Source organism: Gymnoscopelus braueri (genome assembly GCF_963280865.1).
Source record: "Gymnoscopelus braueri genome assembly, chromosome: 21".
Classification (NCBI taxonomy): Eukaryota; Metazoa; Chordata; class Actinopteri; order Myctophiformes; family Myctophidae; genus Gymnoscopelus; species Gymnoscopelus braueri.
Window position 1 is genome coordinate 29,456,088 of NC_137623.1, and position 24,743 is coordinate 29,480,830.

The window sequence follows — 24,743 nt, forward strand, 5'->3', positions numbered from 1 at the left end:
TTGAAAATAGCATAAATTTGGTTTTGCTTGAGTTCAGGACTAGTTTAAGTGCGATGAGTGCATCTTGCAGGGAGTTAAAAGCTTGTTGGAGTTATCATAAGACTGTCTTCATGTGTTTGTGCTTTACTGAGACTGAGAGTTGAGAGCAGAGAGACTCTGAGAGGTTCTGAGGCACGAAATGAAGCCATGATGTTATTTACAGTTATTTACTATATTTACAGTAGTAAATATAAATCTCTGGTTCTGGACGTTTAAACAAAAACAAAACACGTCAAACACATCAATGGCACTGAATGAGTTAAGATGTCCCCTGAATTAGCAAAGCAGCATGCTAAGCTAAATCAGGGAACGCAATGCAGAAACCTCTATGGGTCAACACAAGCAGGCCCAAAGTAAGACTTAGAGCCATGCATAACATTGAATTTCATTTTAACATTTTCAGTTGAATTTTTGGGCCATGAAAGCTCTTCCAGCAGCAGCGTGTGTGGCAGTAATGGAATAACAGAGATCCAGTGTGAGACATATTTAAATGGATCGCCTTGGTGTGAGAATGAGCTGTGATCGATGTGTAGAAAAGCGTGGCTGAAACACAATTCAGTCAGCAGATTGACAGCCGATTACAGCTTTGGGGGGACGAGAATGACTCCTGTGTCCTGCATGAACTTACGCGATGCTTCATAAGCGAGGGATACATTGTGAGAGACACAGACAGAAAGAGAAATGAGAGAAAAGGTGTCCATTTGCCAGAACTGAACCTGTGACCCATCAGTGACGGGACATTCCAAACCATCCCAACCACGACGCCTCCCTGCTGAGACTGCATCAAGAAGACCACACCACCAATGACAGAGAGAGCTACAGTCCTGCGTGTAATTCTAAACCGGTCCAGCTGTAATGGTTCTGGTGGTGCTCAGCTGTTATTCTATATGGGTGCTTTCATGTGTGTTTGTGTTAATTTCTAAGATGGTGAAGGGTTTGAAGTTATTTTCTCCCTCTGAAAGAAAACTGGACACACACATGAAAGACAGTAGGAAACCTGAGAGGGAAACAGTGAGAAAGAGACAGACAGTAGGTAAGTTGAGAGGGAGACAATATAGGAGAGACAGACAGTAGGAAAGTTGAGAGGGAGACAATGTAGGAGAGACAGACAGTAGGAAAACAGTGAGGGAGACAGCGTAGGAGAGACAGACAGTAGGAGAGTTGAGAAAGTTGAGAGGGAGACAATGTAGGAGAGACAGAAAGCTGTGAGGGAGACAGCGTAGGAAAGACACAACGGTAGAAAAGCTGAGAGATAATCGATAGTTGCAGCTCTACTTTGGCACTGGTGTGCAGAGGGTGTCCCTGCAGGTTCAAGGCCATGGCTTAGAAAACAAAGTGGCTGTCAGCAGCGATGCGTCAACCAGCAGCTACACAGAAAATACAGGATCTGTTTAAACCTTTATTTACCCACGGCTGATTTGCTCTTTTATGACTAACGTCCGGGTTCACTCTCTTGAAACCTGGCATCTGACAATTCGAACGCCAATCTGCTACTGCTGGCTACTGAGCGCCAAGGGTGCTTCAACTGTACATGGGCCTCATTCACCGGCCTAGATTTTAGGTTTTGAAACGCCGACACTTTGGTCACCAGCTTCTCTAAGAAGTACAGTAGACTTACTTTCTCTCTTCAACTGGGATATGATGGAGCAGTCCCCTCTGATCATAGTCCTACGAAGAGACACACATTAAAATTATTCAATGAATTAAGTCATCAACCATTATTTCATCGTTATTTCATCACCATCAATGATTTTAGTTTATGACTAAATCCTGACAGTCATATTGCAGTGTATTTTACTTTAACGGATATAATCCTCTATGTGCTACGGTATGCAAGACAGGTTGAACTGCCATTCATAACAATGCAAGCCTTTGTATGTGTGTGTTCACATAGGGAGGGTTGAAAATTAACTGAATGTTGACACACACACACACACACACACACACTTCTCAGTTAAGAGCTGCTATCTATACTAGGTAAACAGTGCAGCTAAATCTTCTTCCTTTTAACTTAGAACTCAAACACATTGGAATAGCAGGTGGACCACACACACACACACACACACACACACACACACACACACACACACACACACACACACACACACACACACACACACACACACACACACACACACACACACACACACACACACACACGCGCACACACGCACACCTGTAGTTGAAGTGCATGACGGCCTGGATGGCGCTGCCTCCTCCGGTGTTAATGTTTCCCTCAAACCCAGGAAGTAAAGGAGTCACCACGTACACGCGGTACTTCGTCCCTTCCCTGCAGACACAAGTTACAACGACACGTGTTACATGATGTGGTTAGTACACTGGTTACAATGTAATGACATGTTTAGTTGTTGGGGGGTTTGGTTCCACTTGTACACTCTCAGACATGCAAATGGATAAATTAACACTGAACTAACTGTGTGTGCGCACGCGCGTGTGTGTGTGTGTGTGTGCGCGTGTGTGCAGAGTAGGGATGGCCAACCGATAACCGCTAACTGTTAAGAAATCGGCAACCGGTTAATACTAACGATTAAAATACAAAATAAAAAATTTAGGGCCACATTTGTTTTTAATAGTTTTTTGGCCAAGTCTACACCTGCAACCACACGTGACTTCCACTTTATTCTTCTTCTTCCTCGTCTTTGTATTGGTATTGTTTGTGTTGGAGCGCCTCAGTGCGGCTGCAGAGTTCATGTGCAACCGCTTCCAGAGAGAGATAGAGACACTAGAAACTCTGCTGGAGACACAAAACAAACTGTATAGACTTGGCCCTTCAAAATAAAATGTATTTTGGCCCTTAAAAATCGTCTTTTTTTTTTACACAAGATTTTCCTTAACGGTTATCGATTAATTAATCGGTAAGGCCTAACGGTAACTGGTTAATAAAATGTCTCCATTTCGCCATCCCTAGTGCAGAGGCCTGTATAGTATGCGTGTTGTGCTTGTGAATTGTTGTAGAGTGGTTCTTGGGTGTGACCACTGGGGGTGTGTGTGTGTGTGTGTGGGGGGGGGGGGGTGTCTCTGAGTAAGTGTGTACGCTTCAGTCCATCTTATCCATCCTTAAGTAAATATATATCTCTGTTTACACACTTTCATCTGATAAGGCCCTTGACAACGGAACAAGAGAGTGAAAGACGAGAGGATAGAGAAACAGAGAGAGACACAGAGTGTTTGCCTTTAAAAGTCAGATATTCTAATAGCTCTTGTACCCGTCCAAGTCAAACAACCTCACCAGACGACTTTACAACTTGAGAAAATATTAGTCTTTTAGGAAACATTCTGGATCGAACAGGAATGCATCCATCAGTGTCAAAGCTTTGTGTGTGTGTTCCTCGTGCACTTCCGTAATAAATCATTAAAAGATAAGGCAGAGCAAACAGTGCAGTTCTTTGACAACACTGTACATTTACAGAGTGTGTGCGTGTTGTACCTGAATGCTCTGATGATGCGTTCAGCTATAGTGTCTCCTATTTTGTTGAAGACGTGTCTGTTATCGGCACAGCTGATGAAAAACTGATTCTGAAAGAGGAAAACACATGTCAGTCTAATGACCCATACAGAGGTAGCTGTGTGCTCTGCTGTTACTATACATCCTTGAGGAAACAAATATCATGTTTTAATTAGAAAATGCTATTACAATTAAGATGAATATAATCATTTATTAAAGGTCTAATACAGTTTTTCTTTTTAAATATACTGAATAAATTTGACTTATGGTCCAAAATAGATTGACTGGTAAAAGTGTTAGCCCATACCCCATCATAAATCAATCTGATTTGCTCTAGTCCATTACCAACATAAACAAGCATATTACAACCACAAAATACAGCAAATATAATTAAAAGATGGTTTATCTGTTAATTTATCTGTCTAATGTTTGGTCTTTCTATCAAGAGTTGAGTCAATCAGCAAACAATATGTCTCCACTGCTATTTGTATAATTGGAGGTGGGGCTATCGGATGCCTTCAAAGTTAAATTAAAATCTTAATCTCAAACTAATAGTTGTAATAATACTCCAAGTGAAATAGAGAATAAAACATTTGACTTCAGAACATCAGTGTGCACTGTGCAGTGCTTGCGGGTTGCATATAGCGCTACCTCTATGTAGATGAAGTGCTGGCTGTTTTTGATTACATCAACGTAGGCGTTGTGGATGGACTCCTCGTGGTACTTTATACCTGCTGACCAGTCACATGATGAACGCAGGATCTAGAGAGAAAGAGAGAGACAGACAGACAGAGAGACAGACAGTTAGAGAGAAAGAATGAATAAGGCTTGCACGACCGTGTTGCACGGCATGCATCACCTGGCTGGCATAAATTAATTAATTACCGATAAAGACCCCTCCGCTTCACGTCGGGGGCTAATCACCCTGTCAGGGTTTATTTCACAATAATGACCGGCTCCCCCATTGATTATTCCATGCATACAGTATATCCAACAGGTTAAACTACATTTGTAAGCGAACCCTTATTAGTGTTTGTTCTACACATACATGATATAGTACAGTGCAGGAGCTCATCATACCTGGACTTTGGCTTGCGTACAGTTGGGGACTTGGTATGGCAGCTCTCCAGCGGTGGTGTGGGACTTAGGCAGCAGGTAGGGGTAAGACAGAGAGCGGTACTTGGGTTTCATTATCTGGTGGTGAAAAGACAGAGAACACAGGATGGTAAAATAATTACACTGTTCATTTTACCGTGTACCTTGATAAAGGTGTACAAGTACTTGTTGACACAACCGTTCTCATTATTTCTTTGTGTTAAAAGTAGAAAGGATTTCCTCTGTCATACAAACTCCTATAATCTGTGGTGCTGGTATTCTCTGCTGAAAACCAGAATACCTTGTTCAGGAAAGTCTCAAGCATAAAACAAGACTGAGATAAATTTACTTAATTAAGTTTACAGGTGGATACCTGGATACCTTTGTGGATCTGTGACACGGCATATTGGGCGTGTGAAAGTGTTTGTCAAGTTCCTGTGCAATATATAAAGTAGTGACAAATAGAAAATGTAGCGGCAAAAAAAAATGGAGTGTAATGTGTTGTGCTGAATAACGGAATTTCCAACAGCTGAATGAACTGCTATGAAACCGTCACAAATTATTACACATACCGGTAGCCTAATTGGAAAGCCCTTCAACCTTCAGCCCAGTAACTGCATTAATTGAAAACACTGTTGCAACTTCATGAGTTATTTCGAATCAACTACAATCATCATAGAACCTCTAACAACAATGTGAACAGCACATAGGAAACGGTTAAAAACACAACAAATAGCAGCATATCGTGGGAACACTGTTTTCGTCAATATTTCATTATTAGATCTGGATGGCTAATCCATTTTGTTTGACAAAACCAGGGTTTGACCCCTGACCTTTGTGAAGTTCCAGCGTTGGATGAAGTGTCTGGCCACGTCCCGCGCCGCCTTCCCGTGAACCACTGAGGAAATGTCATGCCAAGGCATTCTGGGAGTTGTATGCCTGTCGATAAAATCTACAATGACAGGAACAGTAGTAGTAGTTAGTATATGTAGATCAGGTACGGCAGGTGTGTGCGCTACAGTGTGGTGTGTTTTTAGAGAGAAAGAGAGAGAGGTACAAAAGAAAAGAAAGAGAGGAGACAGGAGGCAAGTCAATCAATAAGACTGTCTGCAAAGTGGATGAGGGTGACCTTTGCCAACAGAGATGAGTCAGACACAGAGAGAGAGAGAGAGAGAGAGAGAGAGAGAGAGAGAGAGAGAGAGAGAGAGAGACAGAGAGAGAGAGAGAGAGAGATCTGAAAGCAGAAAACAATATTTTTATTGTTGCTATGTTGATGTTGCTAATGCTATTGATACTATAGTATATTGGTTATGCCTTTTGCACATTACTTGTATTGGTATTGTTATTGTTGATGTTGCTGCTGCTGCTCTAGTCATTTTCAAGGGGCTTCTCTTGTCTTGTTATCTTAGCTTTATTGTTGTTACTGTATGTTGATGTTGCACAGCATTTGCACTGCAGACCTTACCACACTTGCATTTGGCTGCTTGTACCTGTATGAATAGTGACAAATAAACCCTCTTGATTCTTGATTCTTGAAAATAAAGTGAAAGAAAGATGAAGAGTTGAATAGAGACACATACTGTATAGAGAGTCATAACAGACAGTTTAAGATATGTAGACAGAGAAAGTGACAGACAGACTGACAGAGAGAGAGAGAGAGAGAGAGGCACAGAGAGACATGGAGAGAGAGAGGGGGGGGTGGGGTGACTATCCTCACCATCGAAGGGTTTGTCCAGTTGTATCCAGTCTTTGTGGACAAAGTTACAGTAGTCCTTCCCATGCCAGAACCGTGTGTCCCCAACCAGCTCTCCAACTCCAGTGTTTAGACTACGTACAGAGTCACTCCCTAACACACACACACATGCACACGTGTTAATTTTGGAAGCCAATTAATACATTTAGTTGCGAAACACAAATATGAGCTTCATCTCAGAGACAGCGTACTGTGCAGTCAATGCGTGTTTCCTCTTGTCATGCACAAAACGAGCACTAGGAGGCAGACCACGGCAAAACAAGAGTGCAAAGGGTTCCAGGCAGTGCATATCAGAGTACTCTGTCTGAGTAACTTGTAAACATCACCAAAATGATTGAAGACTTTAGAGCAGACGTAGAATTCAGGCAGTCAGACAAGACACAAGACACAAGGTGAATCAAGGTGCTGTAAGACCAGTTTCTCCAAGATAGAGCTTCATGACGTTAGAGCCACTGGCCAATAGCAAGTACATTTTTATTTATATAGCACTCACAGAGAGAGCTTACAAAGTGCTTTACATACAGTAGGATTAAAAACAGCATACGGCATTCAAACAATTTTAAGCAACAGAATGCAATCTGTTCAATTATCTCAAAAACAAGACAGCCGACACATTATTGATCTCTGTGGGGGGGGGGTTCAGGCGCCAGAGACAGCACAGCAGTAAAGGTTACAGATACAGGGCATGGTGCTGATGCGTAGGGGCCCAGCCTGGCTTGCTAATCGTATGGGGTTGGGTGGTTGTTCCAGGGTCCCCTCAACAGCAGTGCTTGATTATACGCACTAGCGTTTTATATGATCTTTATAAACCCCCTTCCCACACTCACACACGTGTGCACACAAACACACCCCTCTGGAGCCTACTCTCCAGAACTCCTGTTGGTGTATGTCTATAAAAATAGTGTGTGTGTGTGTGTGTGTGTGTGTGTGTGTGTGTGTGTGTGTGTGTGTGTGTGTGTGTGTGTGTGTGTGTGTGTGTGTGTGTGTGTGTGTGTGTGTGTGTGTGTGTGTGTGTGTGGTGAAGGACCTTGATTACAAGTTACAGCAGATTGTGAAAAACAGCAGGGCCCTCTGTGGTCTTTGGAAGCAATAATAAACGTCCTAAAATAGAGATGATAAAACCTGAACCAAACCTTCACCATAACGTTCTTTCTTCCCCCTTTTCAACTGACGCCAACTGATTGAAATCAGGTTGCATCACATGTAAGAGGTTTCACAGATTTTATCACCCTACAAGGGGGAAGGGGGAGGTGCCAGCCTAATAGGTGAGGTGACACGCGTCCTGTGCCGGAATTCAAACCACGGAGCATACAATACTGTGGTTATCACAGGAACTGCTTGAGCCACCAGAGGCTCAACTGACTGGAGTGTCACAAGTGTTACAATGTCAACTGCAGTGTTTCTGAACAAATCAAAGTAAGGCTTGCAGAAACAAGTGTATCGTTTTGACCAGTAGTTTTCAAAGTGGGGCCCGGCGGGGACCCCCAGGGGTCCATGATGGGGTTCCAGTGGGTCCCCAGCCAAAAGGAGGAACTATATAATTAAACTATAATGCCTGCACACCACCACGGAGGCTGTGGGTTCGAATCCACCGCGGCGCATCCGGTTTTTTGTTGAGCATCTATATACGAACGATTGGCCCGTGTTCAGGGGAGGGAAGCCGGCCCGGGGAGGGTGATATTTGTCACAGCACGTATTCAACAGAATACGTGCTGCAACAGCAGTGACAACACACACATGTGGGTCGGGAGGGAATTAATTGGCATAACGACTTAATTGGGGAGAAAAAGGGGTAAAAAGCTAAAACAAGCTATCATTCAATTTACTTGAAATTACTTCAATACAAAAAAGTTATGAGTGACTATCCCAACAATATGTTTCAATATTACCACTATGCAATTATGACATATACCGTATAAACAATTTCATTTAAACCTCTGTTACAAAGGATTGGGTGCTTTATCTGGAGGACGCATTTATACTGCAATAAGAATCTGAAGAGATGTCTTCACCAGAGCTTCTTACCCAGAGATACTCCAGATCACACTCTCACCAGACAATGCCCTAAGGAGGGGGGCTGCCCATTAGCCCAATATGCCAATATTCCATTAGTCCGACAAATGTTAGGTTAGTGTGAGGATAGGGTTAATTGTAATGGGGGCTGTCGGACCAATGGTACTTCGGAACAATGGGCAGAAGGACTAATGGCATGGCACCCCCAAGATTGCCTTTTAACCTGTTAACTCTTTAACTGCCAGTTTTTCAGAAAAGTGTCAAGCCACTGCCAGCGATTCCAAGCGTTTTTACTAACCTTTGAAAAATCATAGACTATTAAAATCTCACAGCAATCCACCCGGCCATAGCCTCATTACCCGTACGGGGGTCTCAGAGGATCGGGGAGGAAAAAAAGCGTGTCGTCGGGATAATCCGTTGCATAGTTATGGGCAGTTGAATGTGGCTTTTTTCGCCGAAAACAACAGAAAGCGGAGAGAATTTGACATCTTATAAATCCTATAATACTGAACGAAACCAGCTTGATTTTGTTGTGATCATGTGATTTCTGGGTGTACTATTCTTGGTGATCCTGGGATCATTCACAGGCGCCCTCAATCGTAAAACCACTGAAAACACAAAATCTCGTCATTCTCGTCATTGGAGGTGCAAAATATGACGATAAATCTCGCCATTGGCAGTCAAAGAGTTAAACAGAAAGCCAGCCACTCTTGGTTGGACTACAGTTCTGATCGGATCCTTACATACACAACAATGTATCCAAGTATATCATCCACATATTTCTGCACAGAGGGACCCGTGACCTAATGAAAGTCAATTTGAGGGTCTGTCATGAAAAAGTTTGAAACCCCCAGGTCATTTTGGCAATTCCAGGAATTTGCCATGCTGTTGTTATGACCATGGAAACAAAAAGCTGTTGTTGTTTTGGACAAGATGGGAGTTTTTTTAAACATGCAGGACTAATGCAGGTCACGCCTGTGCAATTCAACAGAACACGCAGAGTGATGACTGTGAATGCATGAATCAGTCCAAATCACATAATCCACCAGTAGATTATGCAGAAAAGAGAGACACTCATATGTTTGCAGGCAGACGGGCCAGCTGACACAACTAGGGCTGCAACTATCGATTATTTTATTAGCAATTATTCTATCTTTTACTTTTTACTTTTTCCAAATACTCAAGGAGCGCATTTTGTTATTACTAGATTTTTATTATTAGGCTAGATGTAATAGATTACTACATTTTCTAGGTTTACTAGAAAATCCAGTAGCACAGAGAGCACTATGTGCCGCAAAGTTTGGCCAATCAAATCCAGATGTCACTTTTATAACATTTGTTTCACCAAGTAACAGATGTTACGTTTGCGACCCAATTCAGCCAATCAAATCGTCGGGATGTCATAGTTTGCCCACAAATGTGACATCCGTTTGTGATGCCCACATCACAATTGTAAAATAGTATAATTGGCACGTTGATTGTGCATCAATGTGAAAAACTATAGTTTTATTTATAATAGACTGATTAGTCAGAATAACCACTTAAGCCCTATTTTATACTTCAGCGTACAACAAAACAGCCAATCTAATCGTGACCTTGTACTGTAGATCGTCTATTTCTGGTATTTTGATTAGTTCGATTAACTGTTGCACCCCTAGTAACAACTTGACCTTTCACCCTCTGGGTTCACAGAGGTCATATAAAAGGTCACACAGGGTGTCACGTTGCAACGAGCCAAAAAGAGGTCAAAACCACCGCAAAGCATGCTGGGAGATGGAGTCTGACAACAGAGCAACATCGAGGCCCCATCGCCCAATCAGCAGCCTGGACTCACCAGTCTGAGACTGGTCATGGGTCATTTTCAGCACTTCCAGCCTAATGGGTATGACATTGTGTTGGCTGGTGGCGCTGCTGGACCAACCTAAACAGAGTATACGTTCATACATTTAAACTAGTATACCTTAGGGATAGTTCACCCACAAAATAAAAATTTTTCTATCGATAGGTCACCCATCCATGAATTCAAGTCTCCATGGGGTGACTAATCGATAGAAAAAAAGTTATGTTTTGGGTGAACTATCCCTTTAACCACACTTCATATCCAGCCAACCTTTATCCTTTGTGTAGTGTGTTCTCTCACCAGGGTTATTATAACTAAAACTAACGAAATAATGAAAACTAGAAATAACTGAAATAAAAATGATAACTAACTAATACTGTTTTGTGTGCTTACAAAAACAAACTATGACTAAAATCATAGAGAAAATGTCCTTAGTTTTAGTCTTTGTCAATATTTCATACATACAATTTGTATTTTGTTGGATATGAAAAATTGCATTCCAATATTTTAGCTGTGCCAGTTTTAAGCTCTGTTGTCAAAAATGGGCAGAAATCATCGACCAGATATTTTCACTATTTTTCGAAGCCTTTTGAATATCTGCCCTGACTACCACATAATACAAAACTGAAAATAACACTAAAACTAATGACAAAATGAACTAAAACTAACCCTTATCCAAAACATTTCAACTAAACAAAACTAGCAAAACCATAAAAAAACGAATCAAAACTAAACCGAAACAAAAAGTAAAAAAACGAATGAAAAATATTATAATAACCTTGTGTCTCAGATGAGAGAATTTGCACTATTTTTGTATGTTTTGTATGCATTTTGTGTGCATTGTGCAATGATTGAACTTACCAATAAAACATATACTGTACTTGGCAGCAGGGAGGGCCAGCCTTTCTCTGGCGAAATCTGTCTGCCAAAGATTAATGATGTTTACCCAGCTAACGATGATCAGTGTTCAGCAAACAGAGACGTTTACAAAGGTGCGCGGAGTTTGCCAACACGTGAGTTTCTCTATAGGGTGCACATATACTGTATATGATCTCAGTTGGTGAAACACTGAGCGATAAGCAAACAAGAGGTTAGCAATGGTCCATTACCCATTTATGTGTGCGTGTGTGTGTTTATGTTTATGTTTATGTTAATTAAAGGATCCCCATTAGAGACACATGAATGGGCCAAATACACAAATTAAAGTAAAAAAAACTATAAAATAAAAATGAATACAAAATGACAAATTAACATAAAAAAAATCAAATCCATTTTTTTGTACTGTGTGTACAGTACATTATACACTCACTCTCTGCAGCGCCGTCAGTGTTGTCAGCAGGTGCCAGGCCGTGTTTCTGCAGGTGTCTCTTGATGCTGAACTTCCTCCTCGTCCTTCCCTGACCTTTCAACCTGGGCTGGTCCACCGAGTCCGTCACCGTGGAGACGGCCTTCCCATTGCTCTGGGCAACCGCCGATCCGTTGGAGGGAGCGGCGGCCATGTTGGAAGACGAAGCTTCAGCCTGCTGGATCAGACACCCTTCATTATTATTTCTCTGTGACTGTCACTCACTACATGTACATGAGGGGTCTTTTCAGGCCACGACCCTTTAGCTGAGATAGAGATGAAGCAGGGACCCCCACTACATATTGTATAAAATGATGTCGCAGATTAATCTTTCTCTGAGATTTCATAGATAGCTTCATAGACTTGTTTGACAGCACTGGCATCAGACATTTAACAACTTAAACCCTCAATACTTGTAAACCTGACCTTTGGCTCTGTCCTTGGTCAGCTCTTTTTTCCTTCTACACCAAACCTCTTTGCCAAAGGTAGCCGATCTACAAGCTCACAACGCCACTGTGGGCTTGTTTTTTTTTATCAGCTATTTTTGGCTAAAGTTCTCCTCAGAATAGGGATGCTAGGGTTCAAGTGGTTAATGTAAAAAAAAAATGTTCCTATCACACAAAGATTTGGCGGACCCCCTGTAGTAACTCTGAGGACCCCCTAGGGGTCCCGGACCCCCTGTTGATGACCCCTGATGTACATAAATACAGAGAGAGAGAGAGATACATCCACACACACACACACACACACAGATATTGAGATGCTGTGTGTGTTCACACTGGCAGCTACAAAAGATAAAAAGCTACAAAGCGACGCAGCATACAGTATCTGTCGCTGAGTCGCTGTTGAAGTGTTGATCAACATGCTCGATGATGTCAAGCATCATCATAGTTTTCCCCCATTACAAGGGGGAATTGTGTGGCGAGAGAAGGTGTGTGGAAAATAGTTAAACAACACCGTTTTGTAGCTTTAGTTGAAGCCACCTCAACTTGGACCGTAGCTTTGTAAATGTTGTAGCGGCTACAAACATCGGGGCGTCGCTTTCTATCTTCATGTCACTGGCTTCCATTGAAAATGAATGGTAGCCTGTAGCTTTGTATATTCCTGTCACCGGCTTCCATTGAAAATGAATGGTAGCCTGTAGCTTTGCATCTTCCCGTCGCTGGTTTCCATTGAAAATGAATGGTAGCCTGTGTTGAACGCAGTGAGAGGCAGACGCAGAGAAAGAAACAGTGAGATACAGCCCTATTCCGGGGGCTAAAATTCGGTGAAGACAGCCGATCTACAAGTTCACCACGCGTCGCAAACTTGTAGATTGTCTATTTTCGGCTTGGGGAATCACCGGTCAACTTGTAGATCGTCTATTTTCCAGGGCGTAAGTGGTTAAGTAGGGTGGGTGGAGAAACAAGTAGATAAGCTACAAGGCAGATAAGACGGTATAGATGTCCTCTTCCGCAACACACATTGGACCGCGGGTAGGTGACTCTACCAGTGTCAATCGGTTCAACTTGGTGTGTGTGTGCACTAGTATTACTATGCTTTTGAGGACCAATTGTCCCCAAAATATAGTGGAATCTGAGAAAAAAATCTGAGTCACGAGAAATAGTTGTTTTATGTTTTTTTTGGGGGGGGGGGGGGGGCGGGGTGGTTAGGTTTACAATTAAGAAAAGTTTCAGGTTGTGGTTATGCTTAGGATTAGACATTTATAGGTAGGGGCTGGGGTTAGAGTTTTCCCTATTTTATACTTAGCTGTGCGGCGATGTCACACCAAAAAATAGCTGATCTATGAGCTCACAACATGTTGTGCTGTGAGGCTATTTTTCGGCTATTTTCAAAACAGTCCTAAAATGTGAATGTTCTCACAAGTATAGCAATACCAACGTGTGAGTGTGTGTGTGTGTGTGTGTGTGTGTGTGTGTGTGTGTGTGTAAGAGACCTGCTCTAGGGCCACTGAGCGCGTCACGCTCCCGACGTCAATCAGCCGATGCTCCCTGTCGTCCCAGCGACCGTAGGCCAGGTCGATCCCGCCCACGAAGCCCACCGATTGGTCGATGACAATGATCTTCTCGTGATGCGCCCACAGATAGACGGACGAGGACACGTGGTCAGGGTGACGCATGACCTGCAATTTTAATTACATTAAAATACCTTGAATAAATGAATAAGAATAAAAATAATACAAATATTTCTTTTCAACTATATAATTTTTTTAAAGCATAGTAACTCACTTTCACACATGCACTGTATTATGGAAGTTTTCCAGACTTTAAACGGAGTTACTGTATGTATGAACGCAACATTTCAGCTCTGCTCAGTAGGATCGGACATGCAACAGACTGGCAGGACCTTTGACTTAAGTCCGAATGTGAATGGACGCGGTGACTGTCCGGTGAATTTACATTTAGCGAGTGGACGTGTTGATGAGCCTCCCCTCTTCCCGAGGTGTATGGAGAGAGAGACATAGTTAATTAAAAATCAGTTATTCATTCTGCATTTTATTAGTATACAGTACACATCATTCTAATTCACACATACAATAGGCCTTCACATTCATACACAGTTCAAACACTTTAAACACATACACATGTACACACATTTCAGTCATACACCCATTACACAGCCACAATATTATGAAACAAAGCTTCTCAGAAACATTTATAAACAGAATACTATGAACATCAAAGGAACATCGGCACTCAGAGGATGGTCATTTGATGCTCATGTTGCAATCTGCACCCGGCATTGACCCAAGCTCAGTGAGTTGAGCATGCCTGGCAAACAGAATAATGTTCAATTTTGTATTAGTTATTTTTCATCCGTCACCATTTTATTAGCATCCCCTTCTAACTCTGTTTTATTTTTTGCTATTTTAATGTGTGAATTTATGCGCAGCACTTTGTAACTCCTGTTTAGAAAAGTGCTATATAAATAGTTATTATTATTATTAAATGCGCGCACACACGCACGCACGCACGCACACACACACACACACACACACACACACACACACACACACACACACACACACACACACACACACACACACACACACACACACACACACACACACACACACACACACACACACACACACACACACACACACACACACACACACACCTTGACGTTAGGGTGTAGCTGGTGCAGTGTTCTCTTGCTGTATCCAGAGTTGATCCCCAGTGCTAACTCCACCTCCTTGTAGAGCATCACGAAGATGCGAACGCCTTGTTGCTGTGTAAAAACATGGTCATGTTATTATTATTGTTGTACTCAGTGTTGCATTTACCATTTGCTCTGTGGACTGCTCGTTTTGTGCAGGCGGAACATGTTAAAGGCAGGAACAACAGCTAGAGATACATACTGTAAAAGTGCAAATGAACAGTGCACAGTAAGCCTGTGTAGTCACTATTATTTCATACAGAGGGATGGTCTTCCTGCTAGGCCTTGGGCCTGTCGCACCACCAACGGTGCCCAATGTGGATTATGCATGGCAGGGGTGTCCTCTTCCCTGAGCCAGGCCTAAACCTGACCGCATGTACCAAAGTGTATATAGTGAGTATTTGGAAAACAATGTGCAAACACAGCAGCAAGATTTGTGAGCTGTTGTGACAGGAGAAGGATGTCCAATGGGATAGACAACCAAAATACTTCTAATCATTATGTGTGATCTCAGTACATAGAACTACTGTACATACAAAAACAGAGCAACTACCTTTAAACACATCTTAAACATCTGCAGCTATTTGTCCCAAAGCAATGCAAAACATTGAAATACTGCTGTCATTTGTTTCAAAAGTTTATCCCAAGCTAACCTTTGCTACATGTATATATTACCATCTCTTACAGCAAATGCACAATTCTTATGGTTTTGTAAGCTAGTTTTCCTAAGCTGTAATGTAACACTAGCCTGGTAAACCCTCCCTCCAGAAATCACATTTGTATTTTATTTCAGGAGTGTGGAAATGAGAATTCCGGAGGGAGGGGCTTTACCAGGCTAATGTAACACAGCTCTGTTTACACATTTCTTTATTCCCTTAATAATAAATAATAATAAATAAATTATTATTATTATTATGACTGTTTTATTCCACTTTTGCTTTGAATTGAATTGTTGTACAATGCTAAGATGCATTTTGTATTTATGTGTGTGTGCAGTAGGTTTACAGTAAATATACCTACACTATTCTGAATCAAACTGATTCAGAGTCAGGCCTTTATGTTATTAATTCGGCCTCTAAACAAACCAATGATAAGAGGGTTTTACGGCTCACCGCTTTACGCTTCAGAAGACAGTCCAGACGCCAGCGGTTGCCCTCGACAACTGGCCTTTTCAGGAAGATCTCTGGGCTTAGCCTGTGAGAAAACATACACACGCACACACGCACACAATCAATATACAGTTGTGCAGTATATAAATTAGCTGAGATCCCTCTCATACACAGGTGTGCGCACACACACACAAAAACAGAGCCAGACATACACACTACACACTTGCATCCATTTGCATTGATTAGATTGTCAAAGCACACACAGGCAGATGCATGTGGTTGTAGTGGCGTGTGTGTGTATATGTGTAAATGTGTGTGTGTGTGTGTGTGTGTGTGTGTGTGTGTGTGTGTGTGTGTGTGTGTGTGTGTGTGTGTGTGTGTGCGTGTGCGTGTGCGTGTGCGTGTGCGTGTGTGTTCGAGTGTAACAGTAGTTTCAGTGTCAGTTTGTAACTGATCTACTGGACCAGAAAAACTGCCCTAGAAATGACTGCCCAATACATTTACTAAACGCCACACACACACACCTCAGCTCAGTGGCCTTGTGGTTAGAGTGTCCGTCCTGAGTTGGGAGGTCGGGGTTCGATTCCCTGGCTGGGTCATAAAGACTTTAAAATGCTTCCCTAACCCAATGCTTCCCTGCTTGGCACTAAGCATCAAGGGTTGGATTGGGGGTAAGTCCTTGTGGCATACTAGTGTCATGTCCAGGGGGTGTACTTGTACATCATGTCCAGGGAATGTACTTGTACATCAAGCTGCCTCACGCTACAGAAAAAGGAGATGGGTTCCTGCCCTATGGCCACATGGCTCGGCAAGATCTTACTTACTTACTTACACACACACACACACAAATCATTGCATAATGTTGTGAAAGCCAGCGCACAATATATAATTGTTGATCAAATCATTTTGGATGAGGACGTCAGATAATTACGGTGTAGGATTGTGTCAATTGTGTACCGAACAAACGCATGAATCCCAGAACACATCATTTTTTTGGAGCTATAGTGCGTGCCATAAAAATCCTGAAGGGGGCGTCAACAAATGAAGCATAGCGTTAGTTCATGCAGGACACGGAAGTCGTGCACGCCAAAGCTGTAACCAGCGGTCAGTCAGCTGATGTGAACATCAGCATTCTGTTTCCTATTCACAGCTCAGTGGTCATTACGTCACACACTCATTATCCAATCACAGCTCACGCATGAGCAAAGAGGATCCTTTAAATACGGCTTCTATTCTCTAGGTCTTTCTTGGTTGCTGAACCAATGCATTTTGCTAGCTCCTCCTCCACCCCAGCCTCCACCTTTTGATTAGAGTCTGGCTTAGGCTCAAATACTTGTGGTTATCATGTATATCTGCTTGTTTAGAGTCTTGCATATAGGCTCAAATACTTGTGTATCATGTATATCTGCTAATTCTAACTAATATGTCAATGTACTGCTATTGTTGACATTGACATTGTATCCCTATGGGGATTTGCTTAAGCATTCTCTGAATATATGCTTAGCAGGCTGCTTCGACAAAATTCAGTGAATATTCTCCCAAGAGCGGAGCTTTAACGCCAAGCTTAACTGTATTCCATTTGTGGCAATAAATGGTTCTTTATCTACTAAGACGAGAGTGTTTCTGATTGAAGTCTCATTTGGTAGCGGCGGACACCCTCTTTGTGGGGTATAAACAGGTTGACTTAACATTGACCCCCACAGGTATGTCTGCAGCTACTATGCCACGCCCCCCCCCGAGGTGATGACACGTTGGCCAGCACTATATGAAAATACAATCCTTCTGGGATGCTAGTTTTTTACCTGGGACATACAGTATGGAGGAGACCAAGAACGGTCTCAAGACTGATACACAAGACTACAAACAATGGCTGACCATTATAGATGATACTGTAGTTGCTGTATAGTGAATGTGATGGAGAATCTCATTATGCTGTATCGCGTTGCTGTTGGGTGAAAAACCTGTGTTCCAATTGATCCCACATGTTTACTATTTAGTCACAGGCTCTCGTCAATACGTTTCATGGGTTCAATATTTATAAAGCCCACAGACACACTTATCCACTTTCACTTTCACTTTCCAAAACCTTCCAACAATCGCTAATCTACGAGCTGTTGCATGAAGAAATACCGGCATTTATTTAGGAAAAAAGTTGAAATATGGAAATAAGAAGTTTCACACTCACCACCAGTCTGTGATGAAGATCTCTTCTTTGGCGTGATCAAGTGCATCAGCGACATCCTCCATGAATGATTTACCATTCACATACCTGCGCGCACACACACACACACACACACACACACACACATTATTTACCTGACACAAAACTGTGATAGGGCCTTAAGCAATTTTGAAGAATCAATAAATTGGGAAACATTATGGAGGATTTGGAACCGTGCAGAGTAGTGTTTGGAAAACAAAACTTTTTTTTTAAATTTATCTTAAAAGGTGTATCTATGCAAATCTATTTCATAATCAACAAGTGGCCCTAGCCTTACACGCACAAGATAACACACAGCACAAACAACATTATTAAAAACTATTGTTCCATTATGCCATTGATTGCACACCTCTTTATCTCTCTCATACACACAGAAGCGACACATTGTGATCTTGTAGATCAGCTATTTTCAAACATTTTAGTACTGTTACTTTTGGTACTTTAAGTATATATTTGATGCCAACACTTTTGTACTTATACTCAAGTAACATTTTGAACACAGGCCTTTTACTTGTAACAGAGTATTTCTACATTGTGGTATTGCTACTTAACTTTACTAGGACCTGGAACTGTGTCATTTTTAGATTTGAGCTAAAAAGCATTATTTTACACTTTGGGCTATTCAAAAATAGCAGATATACAAGCTCATAGCGCGGCACCGAGTGCCGCGCTACGAGCTTGTAGATCTGCTATTTTTGAAAAATCGTGAAAATGTGTGCAAATCTTTGAATATATACATTTTTAAAGCGAAATTTTTTAACTCAAATCTTTGCTTCTGGGGGTCCCTGGAACAAAATATTTTTATGGGGGTCCGCGGCCAAATAAATATCATTTTGGGGGTCCTTGACATGAAAAATATTGAGCACCACTGATATAGAAACATAGGTTTTTCAGAATACTGTTGAGATTTAGGACATGTAGAATCGGCTTCAGGTCTCAATGGGTTGTTAAGTCAAATATCTGAGTACCGTACTTCTTCCACCACTGACAGTGAGTGTCTCAGAGTGTACAGTATAGTGTTGCCCCAGTAGGATGACAGGTGATGCACAGACCACAGTGTTACTTTCCCTCTGTGTCAGGTTACTCCAGCGAGACACACACACCCTACAGGGCATGACCCAACCTGAACCTACCCAACATGACCCAAACCTAGGCCCTACCTAATCTCTCGAGACAGATTCTCAAGACAGATAGTGTTGTTGTAAAAGTAGTTATAAACACAGAAGCACCCGGGGGGAAGTGGACTAAGAAAGGGGAGGGGCCGAACAGAGTTCCTGTTTCTACATAAAAAAAGGAGGTGTTGCCCCCCCCCCAAAAAATATGTTTTTTCCCCATTTTCTTTTTATCGAATGGGTTCCCAGATTGGGCTCTACCAAACATAACCCAAACCTGGCCCAACTGAAAGTGACCCAAAGCTCTACGAAGCGTGTGTGTGTGTGTGTGAGGGGCTAGTACAGTGTTTCTTAACCATGGGGTTGGGGTCCAAAAGTGGGTTGTACAATGGTCTAAAATAATTATAATATTTAGGGTGCGGTTTTGGGGGCCATAGCAAACCTCAGCCAATCCAAGTATTTTGATGCCAACTATGATGCATTTTATGATGTACTGTATTAAAGCTGAATGAGTGCAGTAAATATTAATATTTGTGCACGCACAGTACTCTAGTTGTAAGGCAGGCACACAAGACAGGGGGGCTACGTATTTGAGCGTAAACCTATAAACATTTTAGTAAATTGTCATTGAGCCTCATGGCCCAAGGCTGCCCTAGTCAAAGGCCCCTGGGCACTGGCCCGGTCTATAATCCGTCCAAGAAACCGGAGGCCCCGTGGAGGATTCAAACCTCTAGTCACCATGGTGATTGTTCTTATTATTATCCTTATTATTATGATCATTATTACCACTTGGCGGGGATGTTCTCCTCCTGTCTGGCGAACGATCCAAAGCGATGGTCTTTAAGGAAGGCAGAGCCGTGTTTCTGGACGAAGCCCTCGATGGACTGACCCCACCAGCGGGCATGTCTGTAGCTGCTGCACTTCAACACCAGAGACCTGCACACACACACACATGCATTGTTAATTATGGATCGAGCATTTCGAAGAAAGAGGAGATTCTTTACTTTCTAATGATGTCTCTTGTTTCTGTAAGCCACTTAAAGTACTTCGTACCACAAAGAACCAGCTTCTAAACTTAGTAGCTTTTTTCTGTTTTCCTTCCATCCTAGACTTGTTTTTGCATTTTCAAGTTTTATTCAGACAGTTACAGTGAGAGAGAGACAGGACTTGCAGCAAAGAGTCTCAAGTTAGACTCAAACGCCGGGCCGGCTGCACAAGGACCGAGCCTTAATGGTACGCTCTCTACCAGACGAGCCACTGGGACGGCCTCCTTCCATCCTAAACTAACATGAGGAGCAGTAGAAGGCTGAGAGTTGTGGTCTCTGACCTGGACAAGGTGTCTATACGGACGCCGTGTTTGGTCTCAGTGTCTTTGGAATCCATTTTGATGCAGAACTCTTTGTCCACCAGCATGACGAAGGAGATGGCGCCCGAGTCTGGCTTCATGTAGAGGAGGAACGAGTCCTTAATCACCAGCCAACTGCGTGCACACACACACACACACACACACACACACACACACACACACACACACACACACACACACACACACACACACACACACACACACACACACAGGAATGAGTTTACACAGAGGGTAACAATGCTTTTTCAACTTTTTCTACTTATTCTTCAGTACAAGGTCTCACCGTTTAGACCAGCGGTAACACATCTTACTGTGACCACAGCAGTTCAGCCCTGGAATCCTGTGGCCTCCTGATCGCTTCAGTACCATACCTTCCCTGAGAGAGAGAGAGAGAGAGAGAGAGAGAGAGAGAGAGAGAGAGAGAGAGAGAGAGAGAGAGAGAGAGAGAGAGAGAGAGAGAGAGAGAGAGAGAGAGAGAGAGAGAGAGAGAGAGAGAGAGAGAGAGAGAGAGAGAGAGAGAGAGAGAGAGAGAGTTTTTGTCAGTAATATTTCTTGTTTCTTTTGTTCTCAACAATGGGATAAGGTGTTCCACTTCCCTTTGTACATTTTCTTAATTGAGACAGACAGCTGAGAGTAAGGAAAGCTGAAAGGGAAACGGTGTAGGAGAGACAGACAGTAGGAAAGCTGAGAGGGAGACAGAGTACGAATTCCTGTAATTCCCGTTTTCAGTTGCAAGATTAACCTTATCATTTTCCCCGTGTCTTTCATGTGATAAGGAAATATTATTCGTTTTTTTGGCAGTTAAATGGGTCATGTTCTGTTTGAACAATAAGGAATGAGAGTGGTGAGAGGAAAGGAGAACAAGGAAAGACGATCATGTGGTTTATAATTAACCATCACCACACACAGGAGTGTTGGTTCAACCTGCCAGGGCGCGTTACACAGCCAAACAAGCCTAAACGCTTAAAGGGGAATTTCACTTTGAAACACTTCTGGGGTCATTTTCACATTCTACTCAGAATCAACTTTATTGTCACATCACAGGTTTACAGGTGTACGGTAAATAAGTGGTTGAAATTTGTTTTTGTCCCAGGCTCAATCGGTTTAGTTGTTTTCAGAAAGAGAAGAGAAAAGAAGAGAGTGGGTGGGCAGGGAGAGCAAGGAGAAAAATCTATAAGCCCATGCAACTTCAAACTCTTTTAGACTCATTGAAAACACACGTCCCTGCTTCTGATGACCTTCTAATGAATGGGGAGACCTTTGTTTTTCATTTAGTTAATTCATGCATGGACACAGACTTACAAGGACTCCTTAATGCAACATTATATTACATAAACATAGTAAAATAACTAAGCAAAACATTTACAAATATATTCCCATTCATCATAAGCACAATATCAGTCACCAGAACCAGGGACATGTGTTTCCAATGAGTCTAACATGGGGTTTTAAGTTGAATGGGCTTACTATATAGGAGGGGGGCCTCCAATGAATATAAATGCACCATAAAAACAGAATGCACACAAAAGCCTGAAAAGATGTGAAAATTAACCCCAAAAAGTGAAATTAATTTCTACTCTACCTTCTCTTTCTTGTCTCCCTCTACGCCTATGTGATAACAAAAACCTGAAATGCTTTGATTGATAATTGACCTGACTAAGATCCAACATGGATTGAAACGTTCTTGTTTTAGTTAATAAAGAAGTCTGAACCATAGGTCAGTGTGTGGGTTCTATCTTTTTAAACTAAGCTTTAAATAATAGTCATTAAGCTTCCCTTCTGTCTGTCTCAATATAGAAAAATACTCAGGAATGGAAAATGGAGTCTAATAACAGCATGGTCTCCATGTCCAATCTTGAGCCATCGATAGCAAAGTTACAAGGTGTGCAGTTTGTGAACGTGGTGTCTGTATCTGTTCTCTGCCACAGCCAACTACACCAGGTACTGATACCGTGACAGATAATAGATCTGTTTTAGGCATGTGACACACTGGCACAACCAAGTATAAATTAGAGGTATGTTGTTTTGTGATGTCATGTGCTGTGATTGATCTACTTTTAAGGGGACATACATACATACATACTGTACATACATACAAACAATTATGAATATCTAGATATGTTCTTACAAGCCTTTTGGTCCAAGGTCATGAACGAAGGACAGTTGACTGACATCAATAAACTCCATCTTAAAAGAGAGAGGAAAGATTTGGAGACAATTTTACGATTGTTGTCGTCGTCACCACCATCATCAAGACAATCGCACACGCACACACACACACACACACACGTGGAGTACTTCCTTTGCCTACTAGCAGCGTGCAAAGTACATTTAAGATTAGCCCCGGACAAACAAACAAACAGACAGACATACTCTTCTATCTAGACTGCTAGCCTGCACATATATGTAGCCATGCCATAAAAATAACTTCACCTCTGGAGCCTTTGGCAGCGCTGTTCTCAACTTCTATATTCATTGAACACACATTGGTCGTAAACTTTAAAGCAGCGATTTCCAACCTGTGGTCCGGACCCCACTGGTGGGCCGTGAGGGTATTGCAAGTGGACCCCCAAATAATTGGCAAAACACTAAGACTTTATTGATAGCATAACATTAATATAAAAAAATATCAATTGATTGATCATTAAAATAAACATGCTCTGAAAATGCAGCCAAACAGCTGCCGCGTTAAGTGGTCAGATGGGTGGGCCGCGAACGCTTTCGAGATTTTCAATTGGGCCCTGATCCAGAAAAGTTTGGAAACCACTGCTTTAATCCATTCAATCCGGGAAATGCATCCTGTGTCAATTTAGATTTATTTATAAGATTTATATACAAGCTTGTAGATCTGTAAATGTGCGCAAATCTTTGAATATATATATATATACATTTTTTACTCAAATCTTTTCTTCAGGTTGGGGATTTTGGAACAAAATATTTTGAGATAGGGGTCCGTGGACAAATACATATCATTTTGGGGGTCCTTGACATGAAACATATTAACAGATGAAATGGATTTAGAAGACATTTGTGGAAATCCCCAGAAGCAAAGATTTTAGTTAAAAATGTTCTCTTTAAAAACATATTCAAAGATTTGCAAAAAAAGTTTCATGTCGCAGATCTACAAGCTCGTGCTATGAGCTTGAATATCTGCTATTTTTTAATAGCCAAAGAAAATCTTTAAAATGACACAGATGCGTTCCCGGGCCTTAATGGATTAAAAGAATACTGAACTTGTAGTTCTGTGTTGGGTTGTCCTTACCGTGCCATGGTAGTTCCTGTACATAGACATCTTCAGCAGCTTGTTCAGGTAGTCCTCTAGTTGTTTCTGAAACACACATTCAGGTCAGAAGCACAAATTAACTATAAAATGGTTGTACTGGTACCTTCGCAGGCACAGAACCCCAAGTGCAATTGGTTATGGGTTCGAATCCAGTCTCTCTATGGCTAGCCTGCTGCAACCCTCCTGATTTCGTGTATAAAGGGGCGTGTGTATAGAGCCGGCGAGAGACGGCGCCTGATCCCATTGGTTCACCGATCTGTCCGTCAACCCCCGCCCCGTTAACACAACATTACGAGCGACGCCCACTGCACTCTGGTTGGTTGGGAAATGAAACACTTCCTCATACCCAGTACAGGCTATAGTTGGGCCAGGCTTTTATTTTTTAGCAAAACTAAGCAATAAAAGCCTGGAGATCGAGGCTACTCTATGGCTGCTTCCCGACTGTATCTGATGTACTGCCTCACAAAAAAGCAGAAATTATGTTAAATATAATCCTTAAAAAAAAAAGGACGAGTTTAGCTCGTCAGCGTCACCAATGACAGGCCGGCTGATTGACATGCGAGACGGCGAATGGCGTACCCTCCTGCTGGAGACCTGATCCTCCCTCTCCAGCTCGTCCCCTCCGCCTCGGGGAAGGGTGGGCATCTGGCGAACCTCGCTTCTCCGCACGCTCTGCCGCCTCACCGTGTGACTGGAGAGAGAGAGAGAGAGAGAGAGAGACCAAAACCACAAAGGAACAAGATATGAATCGGAAGAATAATGAATTCCTGTTACTCTTCCCTGTTTTAACCACTTAAAGCAGGGGTCTTCAACAGGGGGTCCGGGACCCCTAGGGGGTCCTCAGAGTTACTACAGGGGGTCCGCCAAATCTTTGTGTGATATGATTATTTATTTTACATTAACCAGTTGAACCTTAGCATCCATTTTCTGAGGAGAACTTTA

General features: G+C 42.2%; 1 protein-coding gene across 3 annotated transcripts in view; it reads right to left on the reverse strand.

Moving 5' to 3' along the window:
* pld1b (phospholipase D1b) overlaps positions 1-24,743 on the reverse strand; it is a 62,674-nt gene that overhangs the window by 7,785 nt on the left and 30,146 nt on the right. For 2 of the 3 annotated variants that reach the window (XM_080418168.1, XM_080418169.1), the window contains exons 5-22: positions 24,381-24,492; positions 23,781-23,846; positions 22,647-22,705; positions 20,802-20,894; positions 20,480-20,632; positions 19,939-20,088; positions 18,005-18,088; positions 15,823-15,904; positions 14,672-14,782; positions 13,488-13,673; positions 11,516-11,729; positions 6,318-6,446; positions 5,434-5,552; positions 4,586-4,699; positions 4,157-4,267; positions 3,488-3,576; positions 2,216-2,329; positions 1,658-1,707 (exon numbers count right to left, since the gene is read on the reverse strand). In XM_080418168.1, coding sequence (XP_080274294.1) covers positions 1,658-1,707; positions 2,216-2,329; positions 3,488-3,576; positions 4,157-4,267; positions 4,586-4,699; positions 5,434-5,552; positions 6,318-6,446; positions 11,516-11,729; positions 13,488-13,673; positions 14,672-14,782; positions 15,823-15,904; positions 18,005-18,088; positions 19,939-20,088; positions 20,480-20,632; positions 20,802-20,894; positions 22,647-22,705; positions 23,781-23,846; positions 24,381-24,492 — 2,036 coding nt within the window. The remainder of the gene's footprint in view (positions 1-1,657; positions 1,708-2,215; positions 2,330-3,487; positions 3,577-4,156; positions 4,268-4,585; positions 4,700-5,433; positions 5,553-6,317; positions 6,447-11,515; positions 11,730-13,487; positions 13,674-14,671; positions 14,783-15,822; positions 15,905-18,004; positions 18,089-19,938; positions 20,089-20,479; positions 20,633-20,801; positions 20,895-22,646; positions 22,706-23,780; positions 23,847-24,380; positions 24,493-24,743) is intronic. The other variant, XM_080418170.1, reaches the window with a different exon arrangement.